This window comes from Macrotis lagotis, chromosome 7, assembly GCF_037893015.1.
Source record: "Macrotis lagotis isolate mMagLag1 chromosome 7, bilby.v1.9.chrom.fasta, whole genome shotgun sequence".
Classification (NCBI taxonomy): domain Eukaryota; kingdom Metazoa; phylum Chordata; class Mammalia; order Peramelemorphia; family Peramelidae; genus Macrotis; species Macrotis lagotis.
This window is the reverse complement of record NC_133664.1, coordinates 67353254-67374331: the sequence shown is the minus strand read 5'-3', so window position 1 is coordinate 67374331 and position 21078 is coordinate 67353254. Positions and strand designations below refer to the sequence as shown.

Sequence of the window (21078 nt, the reverse complement as noted above, 5' to 3'; positions counted from 1 at the left end):
ATTAAATGTATATTTTGATAGTTTGAAGTTAACCATGATCCGGATGTATTGAAATTGTTGACAATTTAATTCAGCATTTATTTATTAAGTTTCTAAAACATGATGGTATTTCTCCAGGCTGTTTTCTTTCCCCTCAACCCTGATTTTGATGTCTTCATTATGGGTTTAATGATTAATAATTTGCAGACTGTATCCAGAGATCTTTACATCCAGTCTTTATCTCATTACTTTGCTCAAGTCCCACATCATCAATTTGCTTATTGGATATTTCAAAGTGGATTTCCCAAATACAAAGATCTTCCCCCCCCCCCCCATTCCCAAACTTGGAATATCCAGACATGAACATGTTATCTTTCCCACCAAACCCAGCCCTCTTCCAAATTTTGCTATTTTGTTGAAGGCACAAATATCCATTTTTAGTCCAAGTTTGTAACTTGTGTCATTCTTGATTGCACATTTGCTCTAATCACCTTACTATTTATATACCTGCAACATCTCTCAGATCTGACCTCATTTTTTAATTTACCTGACCATGAGAACTCAGTTTTCCCCTGGAATATGGATGAAACTTCTTGCCTTGAGACTTTCTCCATTCCAATATGTTTTCTGCCCAGCCACAATAGTAAATTTTTACATATACATGGCACCATGTCACCACTCTACTCCAGTGAATCCCTGTTGCTTTTCAAATATATTACCCCCATCTGACTTTGAAAGCCTGTCTTACTTGAATCCAACTTACTTATTCACATTCACTTGTGACTTCTCTCTTGGTTCTCTGATTCAGCTAAACTGGCTCCCTCTTGATTCTGTGCTCCTTCTGTCTTCCGTCAACATGCCTTTGCAGTGGAAATCTGCCGTGCTTTCAGTGTAGTCCCTTCCTCTCTGACACCTCATAGATTCCCAAACATCTTTTGTATTTCCCCTCACCACTGCCTTCTACAATGACTTCTTTTTGATTTTTGGTTTTTGCAGGGCAGTGGGGTTAAGTGACTTGCCTAAGGTCACACAGCTAAGGTAATAAGTGTCTGAGGTCATATTTGAACTCAGATCCTCCTGACTCCAGGACCAGTGCTCTATTCCACTGCACCACCTAGCTGCTCCTACATTGACTCCCCCCAACTATTGCTGCCCTCTCTGATTAACACTCTTGTATTTAACTACCTTATATTTATTTTGTTTTTATTCTGTGTATTTTTTTATATGTCCATGTTATCTTCTCTGGTATGATGGTACCTCCTTGAGAAGAGATTCTGTTGTCTTTACATCTTTATTACCTAGCACAGTAACTTATTTGTCAGAGTTGTTTGATAGATTGCTTGATAGTCCAAAGTAATAATGTCTTTTATAAATAGTTAAAACAATAGAAATGTGAATAATAATGAACAAAAGTGATAATGAACAAATATCTAGGACACATGGGTAAAAGAAAACAGGTGTCCTAGTACTAAATTACATTATATTGATGTTAGCCATAATGGCTTGATACCAAAATGCACTTGCTCTGAGAATTTAGTTTAAAATGATTAGTTAGAAATGTATCAGTAATGGAGCATTTCACCTTAGGGGAGACCTTTCAGTATCATGATGCCTTAAAGATTTTTCTTTGTGTGGTTATATAAAACATATCAAGACAAACCCCCTACACACAGAGACAGAAAGACTGACAGATATACATTCTCTCTCAACAGTTTCCAAACAATAAGGTCAAGGTTTGTTGGGTTTTTTTTTTAAAAACTAGCCTCTTGCTGTATCCATACTGGATATAGAGTGTGTATGTGTGTGTGTGTGTGTGTGTGTGTGTGTGTGTGTGTGTGTGTGTACATATATACATATGTATATATATATAAAATTATATATTATAAGTCAGTATGTGTGTGGTTTTAGATAGAATGCCATATTCTAAAGAGTCATAAGATGCAAATAAAAATGATAAAAGATGACTTAACACTAGAAAATGCCGAGTCAAAAGCTTATAATTCACAATGGATTTTACCCTAACCCAGGGCAAATAGACCATTTGCTTCCATATATTCTGTCTATGAACTCAGAACCTACATATGATACTGATTGTTAGTCAAAAAGCATTTGTTTGACTGTTTAGCATGCTCTTGACATTTGCTAAGTCCTGGGTTATAATGAAAGGCAAAAGGTGGTCCTTAGATTACAGGATGGATGAGTGAGGTGGCGCAGTGGATATGTGAGTGCTAGCCTGGAGTCAAGAAGATTTGAGTTCAAATCTGGCCTCAGATACTTGTTGTATGACTCTGGGCAGGTCACTTAACCCCATTTACCTCAGTTTCTTCATCTGTAAAATAAACTGCAAAAGGAAATGGCTAACCACTTCAAGATGTTTGCCAGGAAAACCCCCAAATAGAGTCACACAAAGTTAGACATGACCAAAATGACTGAACAATAAAAGGCTGTAGGGAACTTGAAGTTTAAGAGGGGATTCAAGCATACACATAAATGTGAACCTACAAGATGTATGCCATGTAATTATCAGGTAATCCTAGAGGAAAGGGATGGGGGTGGCAGGAGTGAGAGAGAGAATCACCATAGAAAGTTCAAATTAAACTGAATCTCGAGGGAAACTGTTAAAGCTGAGAGTCAGGTGAAACCATCCTCTCACAAGGGATAGTTAATGCAAATAGACACTCAGGAATGTTGTGGATGAGACACAGCAAGCTAGATCTTTAGGAGTATGAAAAGAAGTATAAGAAGATTGGGTAGGTGGGAAAGGTTCATTCTGCAGGTCTTTAAATGCTAAACAGAGAATTTTATAGGAGCCACTAGAGTTTATGGATTAGGAGGAAGACATGGTCCATCCTTTAAAGGAGCATCACTTTGGCAGTTGATTGGTGGATGGACTAAAGTGGGAAGAGTTTTGATTGCCTTGAATATGGTACTTGTCTTAAGCTAGAATTCTATCTTGAGAGTGTAACTTGGCAGGTATAATTCTTCGTCAAAATTATCAATGTGGACATAATATAATTATATATAATTAATAAATATATATATATATATAATATAACATAATATAATTCAGATAAGTAACCAAATAGCTTTGAATTATGTTCATTCATGGTGGGTTAAGGAAAAAACCATCAGTGACAAAAGTCAAGAATTCATAAGGATTACCCTTTAAAATTTTACTTCCAAAATTTACTTTGTCAGAACAAAGTATCAAGATCTTTTAAATATAAACTATATTATTTTTCTTTATTTCTGTTGTAGAGTGTTTTTTGTTTTTAGGAATTTTCAGATTTAGAAAGAATTTAAATAGTTTATCCCTAGATTTAAAATAATCTAAATTCTTTGATCTAAATCATAATTAATTACAGAATGTAGTTTAAAACAGAATTTTGAATGTGAAAAGATTTTTTGTAGAATATTTGGTAGAACTTGAGGATAACTGAATTGTTTGAAATCGTTTGAACCCTGGACAAATCAACATTTCCATACTTTATTAAGTTTTGATATTTAATAGCTAAATCTTATATTATACCATTGCCATATTATAAGATCTGCCATTATCATATATCAAGTTTCTTTTGTGTCTACAATGTGATCTATTTGTTACTTTTATTTTTGGAGGGGCAAAGATTCTAGTAATTTCTTGAGCATTTTGAAATTTGATAGCTTTAAATGTACTCAAAATAATAAGACTTTGTAAAGTAAACACTATGACTGTATTGATCATTAGAATAATAGTATTTTAAATCTAGGATTTGGTTTGATATTTATTAATTACTTAAAATTTTCAAGGCATTGCTTCAGGGATCCAGATTACAAAGATACTAATTCTCACACACAAGGAGTTATATACTAAGTTAGTGTTGAGAGGTATTATGGATATGGGTGAGAAACTGTTAAAATCATACATTTAAAATGGTAGACACTGTAGAGGTTATCTGGTTTAATGCTCTCATTTTATAAAAAAATGAAGTAGCAGAATTGGGCATGAAATTCAGGTATTCTGACTCCATATTCAACACACCTTGCTGCCTGAGAATGAATACAGAGATGCTAGGTAAATGGTTCTAAGGAGATATATATCTGTATATCTGTATATCTATATAATATATGTAAAGTGTTATGAAAAATCTGAAGGGGGGGGAGTAATTTCTTTTACTTTGGAAGTGAGGGAGGGAGGAAAACCTGGTGAAAAAGGTTTTATCACAGGGACAATAATAATTGGATCTTGAAGAAAGACAGGAACTTTCACAAACACAACAATAGATTTTTTAGAGGAGAGCTCCACTCTGGACTTAGGGATTCAAAAGAAGAGGCCAGTTTGGCTTAAACATACGATGATAATGGATCTTAAAGATCATCTAGTAGAACAACATCATTTGATAAATGGACTAATTGTGGTCCTGTTTGAATCCATTTGGAGACATGTATCAGAAAAGAATGAAGTCAAAGGTGCTATAGATGTTCCTTTCCCAGCAGCACAACAATCCCTTTATGTAAATACCATAAGATGCAGCATAAATTCATAGAGCTGTTATAGCTTCAGACTCTTTATGTCCATCTAGTTTGCTATTTTTTAAAAATAGATTTTGTTACTATCTTTAGTTTTTATTTTGCTCATTTTTTTTCCCTATTTGAGATAATTAGGTAATGCAATGGATGGAATGCTGGGTCTGGAGAAGAAGACTTGAGTTCAAATTCTACCTCAAACATTTAATAGCTATGTAACCCTGAGCAAGTCAGTTTAACCTCTTTTTGCTTCAGTTTCTTCAGCTGTAAAATGGGGAAAATAGCAGCTCTCTCAGATAACTCTCCTAGCATTGTTGTGAGGATCAAATGAAAACAAATCATGGAAATGACAATACAGTGATTCTTTTGAGTAATTGTACCTAAATTTCGGAGATGTTGCAGTGGTAGTCTTTATAGGAAAAATTATATCCTCAGTAGATATACATGAATTAAATAGAAAAAGAACTAATTTCTTAAATATTTAGAATCCAACAAATAAATCCAAAAGAATGAATCTTAAAAATTAGTATTGTGGATAACTGGGAAAGCAAAGAATATAGAACTGTTAGATGGATCTTGAAAGATGGTTATCTAAAGAGATTGAGAAATAGTATTAATTCAGAGATTTCTTTTGTCAGGTTATAAATAACCTGTTAAAAATAACAAGTAAACATTTCATCAATTACTTTTTGAAGATTGGATTAAGATAATTACTCAGTAGAATATCTATAGTAACTGAATAATTATCTTAATCCAATCTTCAAAAAGTAATTTGAAACAGCTGTAAAGAAGCTTTATGAGAAGGGAAAAAAGCACTTTCAGTCTCTGTAGTGAGCATTACTAAAATTAATAGTGGAGACATTTCCCCCCCTTAGCCTTTATCTTACTGAAAATGTCTCTGGAATTTCACAGTTACAGACATTATTAGCTCATGATTTTAGATGTATCTTATTTACTACAATAGCTCTCCATGCTTATACTTTATAGGAATTCTTTTTTTGATATTTTGTCTTTTTTTTTTCTATATCTACTGAGTTACACATGGAGCATTAGACCTGTTTTTAATATAATTATGTTAATTGTTCCCCAAATATAAATGTAACTTCGTTATAATGAATGATTTCTTAGATTAATTGCTGTAGTCTGGTATGATTTATATGAAAATTTTGGAATTGAAAGTTAAATATGTGTGTACTCATATATATGGATCTTTTCAGTTATATAGGCTTCTTGATGGTATAGAAGATAAAATAGTGGACATGGAATTTCCTTTACAACCATATTAGTTTCCTTTTCTGAAAGGGTTCAATTTTGATATTCTCTTAGTTGGAAGACTTGGGATTTTTGTAGGTAAAGTCCTCTAGATTTTCCATTTGGTTCATATTTAACTATAGTAGGTTTTGATCTTTTATTTCCTTACTTGCTGTAACTTCATTATTTCTTGTTTTGTCAATGTGATTTTTATTTTAACCGGAATAGCAAGTGTTTATTAACTTTGTTGGTCTGCTAAGAACCAACTCTTACTACTTTTTGTTATATTATGATAATAATAGTAGGTTTTAGTGTTTTCAAAGTTCTTTTCCAGGATTATGTAATTCTGTCCTCAGAGCAACTCTGAGGGAGCTGTTACCTATCAGCCATAATTTTACAGGTAAAGAAAGTGAAGTCAAGAGCTTTACATTATGGTCTTTGTACATATTGTTTTCCTAGTTGTGCTTATTTTTACTTTTGAACCCTTCTATATATCGTCTCATAAATTTTCATAATTTCTTATTGAACAGGAAAATTGCACTATATTTACCACCAGTTTAGCAATTCCATAACTGATGAGTCTTTACTCTAAAAGACACTCTAATAGCAAGGTGTGCTTAAGAGATAGTATTAATTCACTGAGATTTCTCTTGTTAGGTTATAAATACAAATCAATTAATGGTATCATAAATACCTGGAAATTTTAAGACTAGAGCTGTCATAGTTGAAATATAATTGTTACATATTAATCTAGTAAATTCTATTTTATTAGAAGAAATTGTCCTTGTGTAGTTGTGATTGCGTTTTCATATCATACTTTCTTAGCAAAGAGTGGTTTTTACCATTTCCTTCCCCATTGGATCAGATCAATAGATTAAATGATTTGTCCCAGGCCAAAGAGCTAGTGTGTCTGAGGTAGGATTTAAACTCAGGTCTTCCTGACTTCAGGCCCAGTACTTTTCCACTGAACCAACCTCATAGTATACTAGTTATTTGGAGATATAATATATTTGGGTATATTTTTATATATTTTATATGTTTCAGTTCCTTGAGTTATTTTTTTGTTGAAACAAGGGAGAATTTGTCAAAATATTTCAGACTATTCTCATTATTTAAGATGTATTTTAACACTTATTTTAATCTTTTTTTTTCCTAGCCACTCTATTAAAAGAAAATGCAATGAAGTGAAATATGTAAGAAATTTAAGGCTAGTGTCATTTTCAGAGCATAGAAAATATAAAAACTTTCAGAATAACAATCTTTCAATAGGGTTTAAAATGTTTAGGTAATAGAAAATAGAATTAAACTAGCAATAAAGGAATTATTTTTTTAAATATTCAAGCAAATGACAAACAGGTTTAGAAATGGACTAGATTAATTTCAACAGAGTATAGTCACAATGTAACCTTCATTTTTAAAAATTAAGTTAGATTTTACATTTAACTTAGATCCTTGATGCCTTACTCATCAACATTTTCCCATTTTCATTTTATTATGTTTTTGGATTATATAACTCATTTTCATGTAGATAAAGTTTAGCACCTACTATTTAGACTTAAAAAAAGAAAAGGAAGAACACCACATTCTGGTAAAACCATCAGATTTGAATTTTTTTTCCTTACTGTGCTTGTGTTCTTCATTGCCAGAAAGTATTAGATTTTCTTATGCCCAGTAGTGTCTTGTCAATAAAGAAGTGATTTTTGTATATTTTTAAAAATAATTCTTTTTAACTTTTTAGTATAATAAAGCCTGTCTGATTTGAAAAGTTTTATTTACAAACTAAAGACCAGAAGTATGAAGCTAGAAATATTATCTCCATGGACAGCATGTAGAATCCTCATTAAATTTAAGTCATCATACATTTGTTTCTTCTATTAAAATTTAACACTAATTTGAAGGAATTTTGTGTGACTTGAAAAGAATGAGAATATGCTGTTGTTTTAAAACTTTGTATAATGTAAAGTTTTCTTATTCAACCTTAAATTTTGTTCACTTTTAAAATAATGATTGAAAAACATAAAATGTGTATATATTTTTTACATTTTAATCTATATTGTTCTAAATCTTAATTATTCTTATATCTTACTGCTCCTGGCAAATGTATTTCAAATTTTTACAGTCAAGAAAAATAAAAATAAGTGAAAAATAATTTTGCTAAATTTATCTTTTTTCATGGAACATTAGTATTCAAATAAATATATAATTTAAAAATAAGTTTTAATGAGAAACTTCTGTTACATGCCAATTTGAATCAAAATATGTTCACTCAGTTATTTTACTTTATAAATAATAAGGTATTTATGATTTGTGTTTCTCCAAAGCTTTATAAAATATTCTGGATACTTAGAACAACATGCTAGAAATATGGGTTGTTTTTTTTAAATCATAAGCATTAGTTTTTCTATGGGTTAATAGCCTCAACATTTTTTCCATCTGATTTCATGTTCTTAACACTCTATCAGCATTTGAAGATAAATTACATGTTCACATTTACCATGTTGTTTTTCTTTTATTAAGATATTTCTTTTATTCAAAACATTAAACTAGTTTATGCCAAAAGATTTGTTTCTTCTATTTGCTACTAAATAAACTTATTTCTCTAATTATTTTATAGATTCATGAAAAGTTGCACTACTATGAGAAACAGAATCCTGTGCCCATCCTCCATGGTGCAGCAGCCTTAGCAAATGATGTAAGTGCTCCTTGCTGAGATCACTGGTATTAAGTCTCCCAAAAAACTGTCTGTTAGCAGAGACAGTTTAAGTTAGCATTTAGAGCAAACATATGAGTGTAATCCTCAGAGCTGAAATCACAGGAATCTACAGATATTCCAAAGGTCCTGTCATCGCTAAGCATGTTACTGATATTACTTTAGTTTTTATTCACTTTTCTGTTCTAAAAAATAATTTCTAGATACTTTCTTGTTCTCTTTTGGTAACTACGTAATAGAACTTATAGGATTGGAACTCTATAGGGAGAAAGAAACTGTCAACTATTAGTATTTTGAGAATGTTGAAACTGTCAACTATTAGTATTTTTGAGAAAGTCACAGACAAGAGGAATGCTTTAGAAAATTAAAGACGAATGAGATGGCCAAATTGCTGACAGAGCAAGAAAAATGACGGATAATGCTACAGAAATGAGGCATATAAAATAAGTTTAAAAAAAAAGGATTACCCATTATAAAGCATAGTAGTGATTTATGGATATTTATAGCTTTCCAAATTTCCTTCATGACCAAAAACTAAAGAAGTAGGCATTGATGGAATAGTTAATTTCCTGTTTCTGTAACTGTACTTTCAGAAGGGGTTGGGGGAGGTCTGATGTACTACTATTTCTTTCTCCTTACTCAGGGATTTAGATAAATTCTGCACACAACTGGGTAAATTTATTAATGATGTTAGAGATAAATAATTAATATTTCCAGTAAAATGTAAGTTACTTGAGGGCAGGGACAGTGTCACCTTTTGTATTTATATATATATCCCCAGAGCTTGGTTCAGTGCTTGGGACTTAGCAGATGCTTAATAAATGCTTTTTAGCTTACTTGATTAATTAAAATCTAGCCTGCTATTATTGATCAAAACTTTTTTTCTTAAATTATAAAAAAATTTTCTTCTTAGAAAACATCAACATTGAATTTAATTTAAACATATAATAGAGAACATTTAGAATATTTGATTAAGTTTTTAAATTTTATATAGTGACCTAGAAAATTATACATCTAAAGCATCAGTAATTTTAGTTAGAATCCATATAGATGATGCTTTTCAGACAGTGACATTGTTTGACTAAAAACCATTTTATAATTTCTATTATTCATCTGAAAGCAATAGAATTGGTGATAATTTAATAGAGAACTAATTTATTTACCTCAGATCAAGTAATTTCACCTATGTGCCTCTCTCACTATTTCTTCTACTATGAGATCTCATAATGTGAGGGGGGAGCTGTGGAAAGAAGACTTTTGAAATTAAGGTGAATATGATTAGTGAATTAAAGATGTTGCAGATCATCATCTTGTACCTTTCTAAAACAGTACTATAGTTATAATCTTTTGAGGACAACCAAAATGTTTAATTTACACATTTGATATATTTGGGAAACATTTTATTTTCCAATATAATTTTAACCTTTAGGCATCTTAAGGATTTGATGTGAAACCTAACTTAAAAAGCCATTTTAATATAGACTGCATTTCGGAATTAATGTAAAATAGTGCTAGGTAATTATCAATAATCAAAATATCATTAAATTAATAACTAAATAACTATTCAATAACTATTAAATGAGTCTATGAATGTACTTGGTGTTAAAGAAGTTACAAAATTAAATAAAATATAGTCACAACACATGTAATAATACATTAATTATTATAATTCAGTCTACATGTTACTACCATGGGAGTTCTGAGAGTGAAAGATTTTACTTGTGGGTTATTAAGCAAACACTTCATACGGGAGACATAATTGAGTTGCTAAAGAGGGGGAAAGAATATTCTACAATTTTAGGGAAGTACAAACAGCTGATATTTGGAGGATTATGTATTTCTTTTGGAACTGTAGTATTATATGGAAAGGAATTAACATAAAGCAAAGCTGAAAAGATATGGGAGATAGAAATATTAAAATTCTGGTAAAGAATAATTGAACACACCCCCTACCCCACCCATATTTTTAAGTAGGGATTTTTTTTTTACTTTTTTTTTGACAAGGAAGTCAGTGACTTGACCAGGTTAAGTGTCATATGTCTGAGTCTGGATTTGAACTCAGGTTCTCCTGACTCTAGAGCTGGTCCTTTATCCACTGTGCCACCTACCTACCCCTCCTTTCACTTTTTTATGTTATTTTATTTCTTATTGCATGCAAAGATATTTTTCAATATTAATCTTTTTGTAAACTTTGTTCCTCATTTTCTACCACTCTCTCTTCTTTTTCTCCTCTCCATGATAATTTATATAGATTGTACATATGCAATTGTATTTAACACATTTCCATATTATTAGTCATGTTGTGAAAGAACAGACCTAAAGGGGGGAAAAAACTATGAGAAAGAAAGAAAAGTGAACTTAGTATCCTTTGCTCTGCATTGAGTCCATAGTTTATTTCCTTGGATGTGGATGGCATTTTCCATCACAAGTCTTTTTGAACTGCCCTTGATCACTGAGCTGCTGAGAGGAGCTAAGTCCATCATAGGCGACTATCTTGCTGTTAATATGTAAAATGTTCTCCTGGTCTACTTATTTCAGTCAACATCAGTTTATGCAAATCTTTCCAGACATTTCTGAAATCTGTCCACTCAAGATTTCTTATAGAACAATAGTACTCCATCACATTCATATACTATAATTTATTTAACCACCCATGGGCATCCTGCCATTTTCCAAATCTTTGCCACTATAAAAAGAACTGCTATATTTTTATACACGTGGGTCCCCCCCCCCCCTTTTTAATGATCTTTAAGGAGTGATTTTTAAAAATAATCAAGAAAATTTTATATTGCCTTAAAAAAGTGAATTCTCTTTATACTATATAATTTTTTTTTAGAGGATGCATTTCTGTTCAAAGTATTTCATCTTTTTCTGTTAGTGTTTAGTAAGGATAATGCACTTTTAAAATTAATTTTATATTTAGAATAAAATTGGAATTTTGTATTTATTTTAAGGAGCATTAGTTATTAAAATATCCTTTATAATATATACTGTATATTCTTTGCATATATATTTCATAATGTTAGAGCCTTTCTGAAATAATATTGTTGAAATTGCCTTTTTTTTTTAAAAAAATCATCATGTAGAAGTAAAATATTTGGATATTTTGTATATGACTTAGTCATCCAAAAGTTCTTAAACAATAGATCTTGAGGAGTATTTAAGTTGTATCCTGTGATTCTTTTTATTTAAATCACAAATTTTAGGTACTTAATTAACCTAGTCCTGCCCTACCCTAGTCCTAAACAGCACTGCTTCTGTAGGTTTTTGGAAGCAGTGTAGTTTTCACCACCTCATTCAGAAGCTGTTTTTTTAATAGACAGTGTCAAAGTTTGATCCAGTCCTTTTTACAAGTAGTTCTTTGTTTGCATGCAAAGGACCATTCACTTAAATAAAATACTGGGATTTGCCTTCATTGCAATAAATCAGTATGTGATCTGGCTGCGCCATTGCCAGATATGATTACTTGACTGAAAGTGAACTTAACAGCTTGGCTTAAACTGATCTGCTAAGGACCTGAAAAGAAGAGAAGTGATTGATAGTCTGTTTTTCTTCATGCTGGCTTCTGTTTAAACACACTGTAAAGTAATAACCTAAGGAGATAGATTCTGAGTTTTCACACCCCCAGTAAAAGTGTCCTTGTTAATGTTCTTGGTGTCAATTCAATCTCCCCTACAGCTGGCTGAAGAGTTGCAGAACAAGCAGTTGAACAATGAGATCCGAGAGCTGTTGAAATTGCTGTCAAAACCCAATCTCAAGGTGAGGACATGTTATACCTGATATGTCCATGTTAAAAAGTCTCTTTTTTTCCTATACTAGACAAGATTTTGCTGCTCCAGGAAGCAGCTCTCATATGTAGTTTTAAAGAGAAGAAAAGATATTAATAGCAACAATTTATCAAAGAAAAAGACACTTGATATTACTTTTTGGATTAGAGTAACAAATTTCACAAAGATAATTTAGTTGGGAGCTCTGGATTTTAGTGGAACTTTATGCAAGGAAAAGCAGTATAAAGGAAATAGGTTAGCTTCAAGATCATTATTTTTCATCTCTTATTGTTTAATTAATGAAACTAGCAAATATTTTGTTTAGATTGCTTTTTCTTGAGCAGTTTGTGATATTCCAGGCACTTGGGAAACTGAACCTCATATAATATGTTTATGCAGTATCTTTCGCTCTGTGTATCATCAAATACTTTTTATTCCTCAGGCAATAAATTTTGCACAAGTTTTGAAAAATACCCTGCTATAATTTAAAATTAATCAGCAAATACTTGTTATGGACAGTCATATGCTTGCTAATCAATAAACATTATTAAGTACCTCCACAGTGGTAAATGCTGGAGATAAAAATAACAAGAAAGACAGTCCCTGCCCTCAAGGAGCTTGCAGTTTAATAAAGGAAGACAGTACACAAAAGGAAGCTGAACAGAGAAAGATGAAGGGGCACCAGAGGATACTGGGTATGGGGGCATGATGTAATTGGAGTCAAAAGTGAGCAAAGGGCCTGGGGACTGGGGAGGGGAAAGATAACTGGAAAATTCTCAGCTCTCAATGAAGGGACTTTTTTGCTCTGCCCTCCAGTCTTCAACTGGAGGAGAGAGTCAACCTAGGATGCTTAAGTGTTGAGTGTGAAGCTCTGCAGTTGAAACCAAGAAGAGCAGCACACTGTATACTCCATTCTTCTCTAAATTCTATCCTGTAACTGCCTATTCAAAACTTGGGCATTACTAGTAGTAGAGAACATTTAAAACTTAAATATTATATGCATCTTAACTACTTATGAATTGTACATTTAACACATTTACTTGTTCTCCATAACTATATGTAAGACACTGCTAGGTACTGGAGCAGCAAAGATAGGAAGTGCTACAGTCATGAACTTGAAGTAATTTGTAATTTAGCATGGTGTAAAAGTTTCTGGGTAAGAATATGATGGGATCATATTAACAGATTAATAGGATGATTTTGTCATTTTTAGGAAGGCTGATTAGAGAGAAGAAAACTTCAGGCCTAGAAAGTATTTAGTATTCTTGGGCATTAAAGAAAAAATATTAACACTAATGACATTCTATGTTTTTACGTTCAAGTTTTCCAAAAATAATTTTATTTAATTTTCCCTTAATCTTCTATCCAAATATTCCTAGATTGGAGAGGGATGTTCAAACTGATGACATAGTTGCATATGCTCTACAATATGTTATTCAGATAACCTAGTGCTCCTGGGGTTCCCCACCTCCCCTACACACATAGGTTGCATGAGTAAGGAGAATAAACTTGGCTCAAATTTAAAAATGGAGCATGTCAGAGTTCCTGCTCCAGTCAGTGTGATTGTGGTCATGAGTAGCCCCTGAACATCTAGTCTGGGCACACCATGGAAAATCAGTCTTAAAAATAAAAAGAATTTGATAACTTGGGAAGCGATTAGATATTGTCAACTTTTTGAAAGATATGAGGGAAGAAAGATACAAGTGACTCCAGATTTCAGTCCTGAACTGCTAAGGATGAATTATGTATGATATGACCAGTAGCACTGTGGAAGTTAGGAGATGCTGATACATTCAATTTTTACATGTTATATGACAACAAAGTTCAGATTCTTAGTAGGGAGTTGGCAGTAAGATTGATGGCTATGATGATGACCACTAGAATTTATATGACACCTCCTGCATGTCAGACCCTGTGCTAAGTATTTTGCAGACCTTAGCTCATTTGGTCCTCACAGTGGCCTTTGGAAGACAGGTGCTGTTAGGATCCCATTTTACAGATGAGGGAACTAAAGCAAAGAGAAGTTGTGACTCATCCAAAGCCACATAACTTACAAGTGACTCTAAATATGTAAAAGCTGTACAAACAAATTTGTTTGCTATCTGCATAGAAATGGTAAATGAAAGGGTAGGAGTGGATGAGATTGAAAAGGTCAGAGGGGAATGAAAAGAGATTAGGGAACTGAGCCTTGGGCGGACATACAAATTTAAGAGGATAAAAGGAGTAAGGGGAACCATCCAAAAAGATGGGAAAGGTGGTAGTAAACCAGGAGAGAGCTTGTTATGGACACACAGAAAAGTGAGGTCATCTAGGAGGTCAAGGAAGTATTGAGCAGTTTCAGATAAGGAAAGATCAAGGAGGATAAAGACCAATTCATTTTGGAAGTAATCACCAGCCTTACTTATTGAAAGTCATGCACCTGCTATGTCATTGTGGCACTATGCTAAGCATTGGGGAGACAGATATGAAAATTTAGATTGTTTTGTTAGATTTGTATTTGAAGACAGTACAGAAAAGGAAGAGGAAGGAGTAGGAAGAAGAAAGGTACCTGGCACAGGGTATGATGAGAAAAGTCTGAAGAGTGCATCCTTGGGGGAAATGAAGAGATGGCAGACCTGGGAACTCTCTTTAAGGGGAGGCTTTGGGAGGGGCTTATCAATCCACTCTCCAGTCAGAGGGGCTGAGGGTATTGATGAGCCATGCATACCATGGTAGATGTCATCATGGAGAAGTCTCAAGGGGTCCATCCAGTAGAAAATCAATAAAAGAATGATGAATGGATGACTTCAGTTTTCTGAGTTAAGAAAGAGATCAAATTATCTTCTGAGGTAGAATAGGGAAGAAGTTTTAAATATATTCTGGGGAATATGATCAAGACTCAATAAAATTGACTGAAGTGATTACTGTGCAGTGGTCCCTGATTGATGGGAAAGTGTATAAATTTACTTGCTGAAGTAGCTGTCTTTCTCTGGTAGAACTGGGATAATGAAAACACGTGGTTGGATTTCTCCAGATCTGAGATCCACAGTAGCGCACACTGATTTGGTTGTCATGTGGGTGAAATATTCAGACTTGGGCAAGTGTACATTGTAGTGACTGCCCCTAGAGTCAAGACTGATGGAATAATAGTGCTACTTCAAGTCTATGTTAACACTTTGAGGTAGTAAATAATGCCAGGACTATGTATCACTTTGATGTGGTAATTATATTCTTCTCACAAAAACTCTGTTGTCATCTACAGATTCCCCCCCCCCCCCCCACTTTATATAAGAAGAAATTAGGACTTGGCTAATTGACTGGTCTCCATGGCAGTAACTTATAACCTACTGACTTGGGGTCAAGGAATAGATTGCAGAGGAGTGAGATTGATGGAGATGTGGAGCAACAACAGATGAGTCAGTGTAGGAGTTTGAGTTGTTTCATGTCAACAAACCTTCTTATGTACAGACTATGTGCTAAATACTGGAAATATAAAGAAAAGCAAGAAACAGGCCCTACCTCCTCTCAAGAGGTTCAAAGTTTGATGGGAGAACAGTATGTAAAAGCAGCTTGTATAAAAAATACATTGGAGATAAGGGGCAGGAACTACCTCTAAGGGAGATCTGGAAAAGGTTTTTTGCAGAAGGTGGGATTTTAGATGAGATTTGGTGTTGTACTTGGAGTCACAAAGACCCAACTTAAAGTCCTGCCTCCAATATTAGTTACCTGTGTGACTTGGGCATGTCATTTAACCTCTCCCAGGGGTGTGTGGGTGGGAGGAAGGGGAGGAAGAAAATGGCAGAAGGCACTGATGGAGAGACTTAGAAAATCGAGAAAATCGAGTCAAGTGAGGAGTCTAGAGAGGATGGAAGACTTGTCCAGCCTGGGCACTTTAATTTAAAATGACATTCTTCATGGCTTAAGGAATTAAAATCTCAGAATTGACATCAGGCAGTCTTTTTTAAATCTCTCTGGGTGAAGGTCAAGGATGAGGAAGACAGTAAGCCAGTGTGATATGTAGCTAGGTTTGATTTGTATGAGGCTGTCAGCCCTCTCATAATAGCGTTATCTTATGGCAAAAAGTAACACTATGCTATGTTGTATGTATATCAAATGTTTAAGGCATTAAGGAAGGGACCAAATAGTGTATTTGGCCTAATTACCTCCAAAGGAAGAGATCATTGAATGGTATTAGAGAAGGGGTAGGGAGAAAGACTCATCCTATAACTTTTTGAACCAGAGATGTTTGAGGATTATATCCAGTGTTCGAGTGTTGGTGGTGATGGATGTAAAACTCTCAGGGAAAAACTGAGACAACCTAAGAATCAAACAACATTTGATGGCAATGACTTGGAATTCTAGTGGACACACTTAAAGCTATATAGGCGGGCAGAAATCGGGACCAGGAGAGAAAAGAATCTGGATGAGAGGATAGGGAATGAATTTCACTGGAAATCTTTGTTTCCCACCTCCACTTAAATAAAGGAGAAAAAGAGAAACATTAAACACATCTTTTACTGACTTGTATAAACAATAAAAAGCATCTGAAGAAAGGATCCCAATTTAAATGGATGTTAAATAGTTTAGTTCTAAAGATTGTTACAACAAAGAATAAATCTAGAAACAGTAGAAACATTTAGCAAAAACTTGAAATTAAGCCAATGTAGTCATTAATGGAAAATGTGTATCTCTAAACTGTCATCAGCAAAAGAGAAATAAAAAACAGATCAATGAATTGTACATATAACTAAACAAATTAGAAAAAGCAATGAAGAGAAAATTCTAGCTTAACCCAAAAATAGAAATGCTCAAAATTAAAGAAGTGGTGAAATAGATTGAAAAACCAAAAAACAAAAAAACAAAAAAACCTCTTAACTAGCTTTTAAAAAATACATAAACCAGTAACTAATAAGATAATTTAAAAAAAGATGAAAACCAAGTCATCAATATAAAAATTTAAAAATAGAATTTGCAGCAGATTAAGAATTTAGTAGTGTGTTTTATACATAGTAGGGCTCTAATAAATATTTATTGAATTGAATGTAATTGAAGGGGAAATAGAGTTGCTAGAAATTTTTGTACAATTATATTGTAGTAAAACTTATTTCACTGATGTCTTCTTAACCTTCCTATTCTTCCAACTTCCTTACATTTCTTCATGTGCCTATGCTTTCAGCTTTTTTACTTTTTTAAATTCTTAATTCTTTTAAAGTTTTATTAATTACCTTTGATCTTGTTACTATTTCAACCTGTATTTGAGCCTAGTTACTGTTCACATCATATTTTCCTCAATTTCTGCAAACTTTTGTTAAATTTCTTCTCCCCCCAAGTCAATCTCTGACTCATTCCACTCATCTAAACTACAAGCATCCTTTATGTCTTGCTTTTCTGTATATAGTTCAACTCCTATTTTCTTCTCTAAATTCTCCTACAACTTTTTCTCATGGAAGCCCTCAATGAGTGTTATGCTTGGTGCCCATGAAGAGGGAATTTACTGTTTGGAGGGTCTTTTCTCTCGAAGATTTGTGGGAGAGCAGGACAGTCCAACCCAGTTAAAAGAGCATGTCACAGGGGCAGCTTGGAGGCACAGTGGATAGAGCACCAACCCTGGAATCGGGAGAATCTGAGTTCAAATACTTAATTGCCTATCTGTATGATCCTTGGACAAGTCTCTTGACCCTATTGCCTTAAATAAAAAAAAAATTAAAAAAAGAACATGGCACCAAGGGTAAAACAGGAGGCATCTGATGCTAGAAAGTCTATCTACTACCACTTTGATCATCATTCCCCCCTCTTCAGTTCCTGATGGAAACAGGGCTCTGACCTCCAGAGCTACTTCCAGACCAGTCCAGACCAGACCTGTCACTGAGTAAACAAATCACTGTGTAAAAGAGGGCCATCTTCCCCATTAGCACCAGCAAAACCTGCCGACTATGCCAGTAAGAGCCTCCCAGCCCAGGACGCATAGCCATGGCCACCGATGCACTTAAGTGGCAGAAAACCAGGTTAACTGAAGCAGCCCACCCCTGAGGGACCCTTAGAGTCAATGTCTGCCAAATGAGTCTAACCACTATCACCATGACACCATCCCCAGCCCAGGACTCTGAACCAAGAACTTGGGGACTGACTAGCCTTGCTTCCAGCCCAGTACCCACCACTGTCATCATGCCAAGAAGCAACCCCAATGGAGATGCAACTTGGCAACCACAGGTTCATCTGCTGAGCACCCAGAAAAAGAGTGATCCTGTCCCCAAAGTCCTTGCCACCATCCAGTGTTTCAATATCAGAAATGGGTAGGCTTTTATCAGTGGGAATGACATTAAAGAAGAGCCATTACCCTTTACTTGTGGTCCCTTAGGACCAGGGGGTCTTTCACCTGAATTGTACCTGAAACCTTCAGTGTATGTTCCTCCCATTGGAATGTGAGCTTTTTGAGAGCAGATCCTGTCCCCTTGCTTAGTACAATACTTTGCTCATAGGAAGTACTTTATGAATACTTATTCATTCATCACTGTGAATGGATCTCCATTTAACAGATCACAAGATACACAGCCCTTCTGGGCTCTCATTTCCCCTTTCCCCCTCTCCCCAGAACCTCTTCAAGCTTTCTCTCCTCCAGCTCCTTGCTCTTAGCTGAGAAAGTTGAGATCCCTCAATAGGAATGTGAACTCCCTTTTCTCCCTTTCTCTTCATCTTAAAACTAATCTCATGTTCCCCATACCTTTTTTTTTTCACCAGACTCAGAAAAGAGTTGACCCTTCTCCTTTGAAAGGCAAACTTCCAGTTCTATCCCTTCTGACCTGTTCTAATTGTCCCGAGGTCCGTGACCTTTCTCCCATCACTCTGTGCCTTCTTTACTGCCTTCAAGCCCTTCACTGAGAAGCAGCCTGCGTGGCTTCTCTGTCTCCCTCCCGTCTATTCTCCCCACATTCTCCCTACCTCTGCCTCTTCCAGTTTATCTTCCTGGGGGACCACATTCAGCCCTATTTTCTTCAGGAAACCTTTTGGGATCCCCAGCAGATTACTCAGTAGTTAATTGTTATCCATATTGATATTTATTAATTTTATCTTTCTGCTGCCTCCATTTGCAGATAGTCTTATTTTCTCCCTCAGCATGTAAATTCCTCACATGAAGGACTTTTTTCAGTGAATATTTGGTGATTAATCTCAAACTATTCAATTCAGTCATAAATTTCTCTTACAAATGGGGAAAGGTCGCTTTAGTACATCAGATCTGGCATAAAATAATAATCATTTCAGTAATTTTCAGAGAATTTTCAAGGAAACTTGAATGTGATAAAATATCTTTTATTTTGAAAAAGAAAATAAGAGCAAGATGATTATCTTTGTAAGTATCTATTTTAAGCATCATCTATTTAGGATTTTTAAATAGCAAATATGATTATATCTTATTAATGTTATAATTCCCATCAGGTGTATTTCCTTTTGAGTGGTTATCACTTTAGCTTTTAATATTAATGGAAACATCCTTCTTTTTATCTTTGGGTTTAATATTTTTGGTAACTGGGTTTTTTCAGTTGATTTTTTGATGTTCCTCCAGGTGACTTATTGTTCATTTGGAGCTTTTCTTTGGGTTGCTATCAGTGCTTGAATTTTGAATTTTTAAGAGTACAGAACTCTTATACTAATGGTACACAGTGGAATAAGGCTGCTTAGATCAAGGAACAAATCAGAACTGCTCAAATAAAGTGTATTTGTGTTTCCCTATAGTGTTTTATGATTATTTTGGAGTTTGACTTCATTTTGTTGTGAAAATAATGCTTAAAATTGCTGCCTTTGAGTTGTATGACTGCTCTTATAGGATTGAGAATTAAAAGGTTCATTAGAAGAAGAGCCTCATTTTTATAAGTAAGGAAACTGGGACCCAGGGAACTAAATATTAAAGGTGAGATTTTAATCAGAGATCCTCTGACTTCAGGCCTTGTGTTATTTACATTGTACCCCATTGGTTTGTTTTTTTCATATATTACCTATATCTATATCTGTATCTAGAGAGAGTTATATAGTTGACTATATAGGTATCTATGAAATATATATATATATATATATATATATATATATATATATGTAATATGTGACTGAAGTAATTGAAAAATATACATACATATATTTGAGTTTATATACAAACAAAATGTGATCCATTTTTTGGTGAAATTTTAATTGGGGGAAAAAGTCTTGTTTCTTATATTTTCCCCAGTCATGAAATGCAACTTATTCATCAAATTATTATATTTGCTTACTTTCTTATCTTTTAATTCAGCTTATATCCTTTCTTGCTGTCAAGTTTCATAAACATTCCAAAATTGAAGGACATTTACTTGATTTCCAATTCTTTGCCACCACAAACAGAGCTACTATGAATATTCTTGTACAAGTGATGGTTTTACCCTTTTGATGTGCAACCCCTTTGATCCAGCAATACCTCTTCAGGGTATAAACCCAGTAATGGTATTGCTGGATCAAAGGGGTTGCACATTTTTATTGCCCTTTGGGTATAGTTCCAAATTTTTGTCCAGAAGGGTTGGATGAGTTCACAGCTCCACCAACAATGTAACAGTGGCCCAGATTACCCCACAACCCTTCCAACACTGGTCATATTGGCCAGTCTGAGAGGTGTGAGGTGGTACCTCAGAGAAGCTTTAATTTGCATTTCTCTAATAATTAATGATTTAGAGCAATTTTTCATATGACTATGGATTGCTTTGATCTCTTCATCTGTAAATTGCCTTTGCATATCCTTTGACCATTTGTCAATTGGGGAATGGCTTTTTTAAAACAATACGACTCAGTTCTCTGTATATTTTAGTTGTAAAGATTGTTTCCCAGTTTACTACATTTCTTTTGATCTTGGTTGCAGTGGTTTTG

The 21078-nt window shown here is 34.0% G+C and overlaps 1 protein-coding gene across 3 annotated transcripts in view; it reads left to right on the top strand.

Annotated features, from left to right (window-relative positions):
* The window catches only part of MPP7 (MAGUK p55 scaffold protein 7), a 249959-nt gene that overhangs the window by 115996 nt on the left and 112885 nt on the right, over nt 1-21078 (top strand). For all 3 annotated transcript variants that reach the window (XM_074193054.1, XM_074193055.1, XM_074193053.1), the window contains exons 4-5: nt 8351-8428; nt 12125-12205. In XM_074193054.1, the coding sequence (XP_074049155.1) occupies nt 8351-8428; nt 12125-12205 (159 nt within the window). The remainder of the gene's footprint in view (nt 1-8350; nt 8429-12124; nt 12206-21078) is intronic.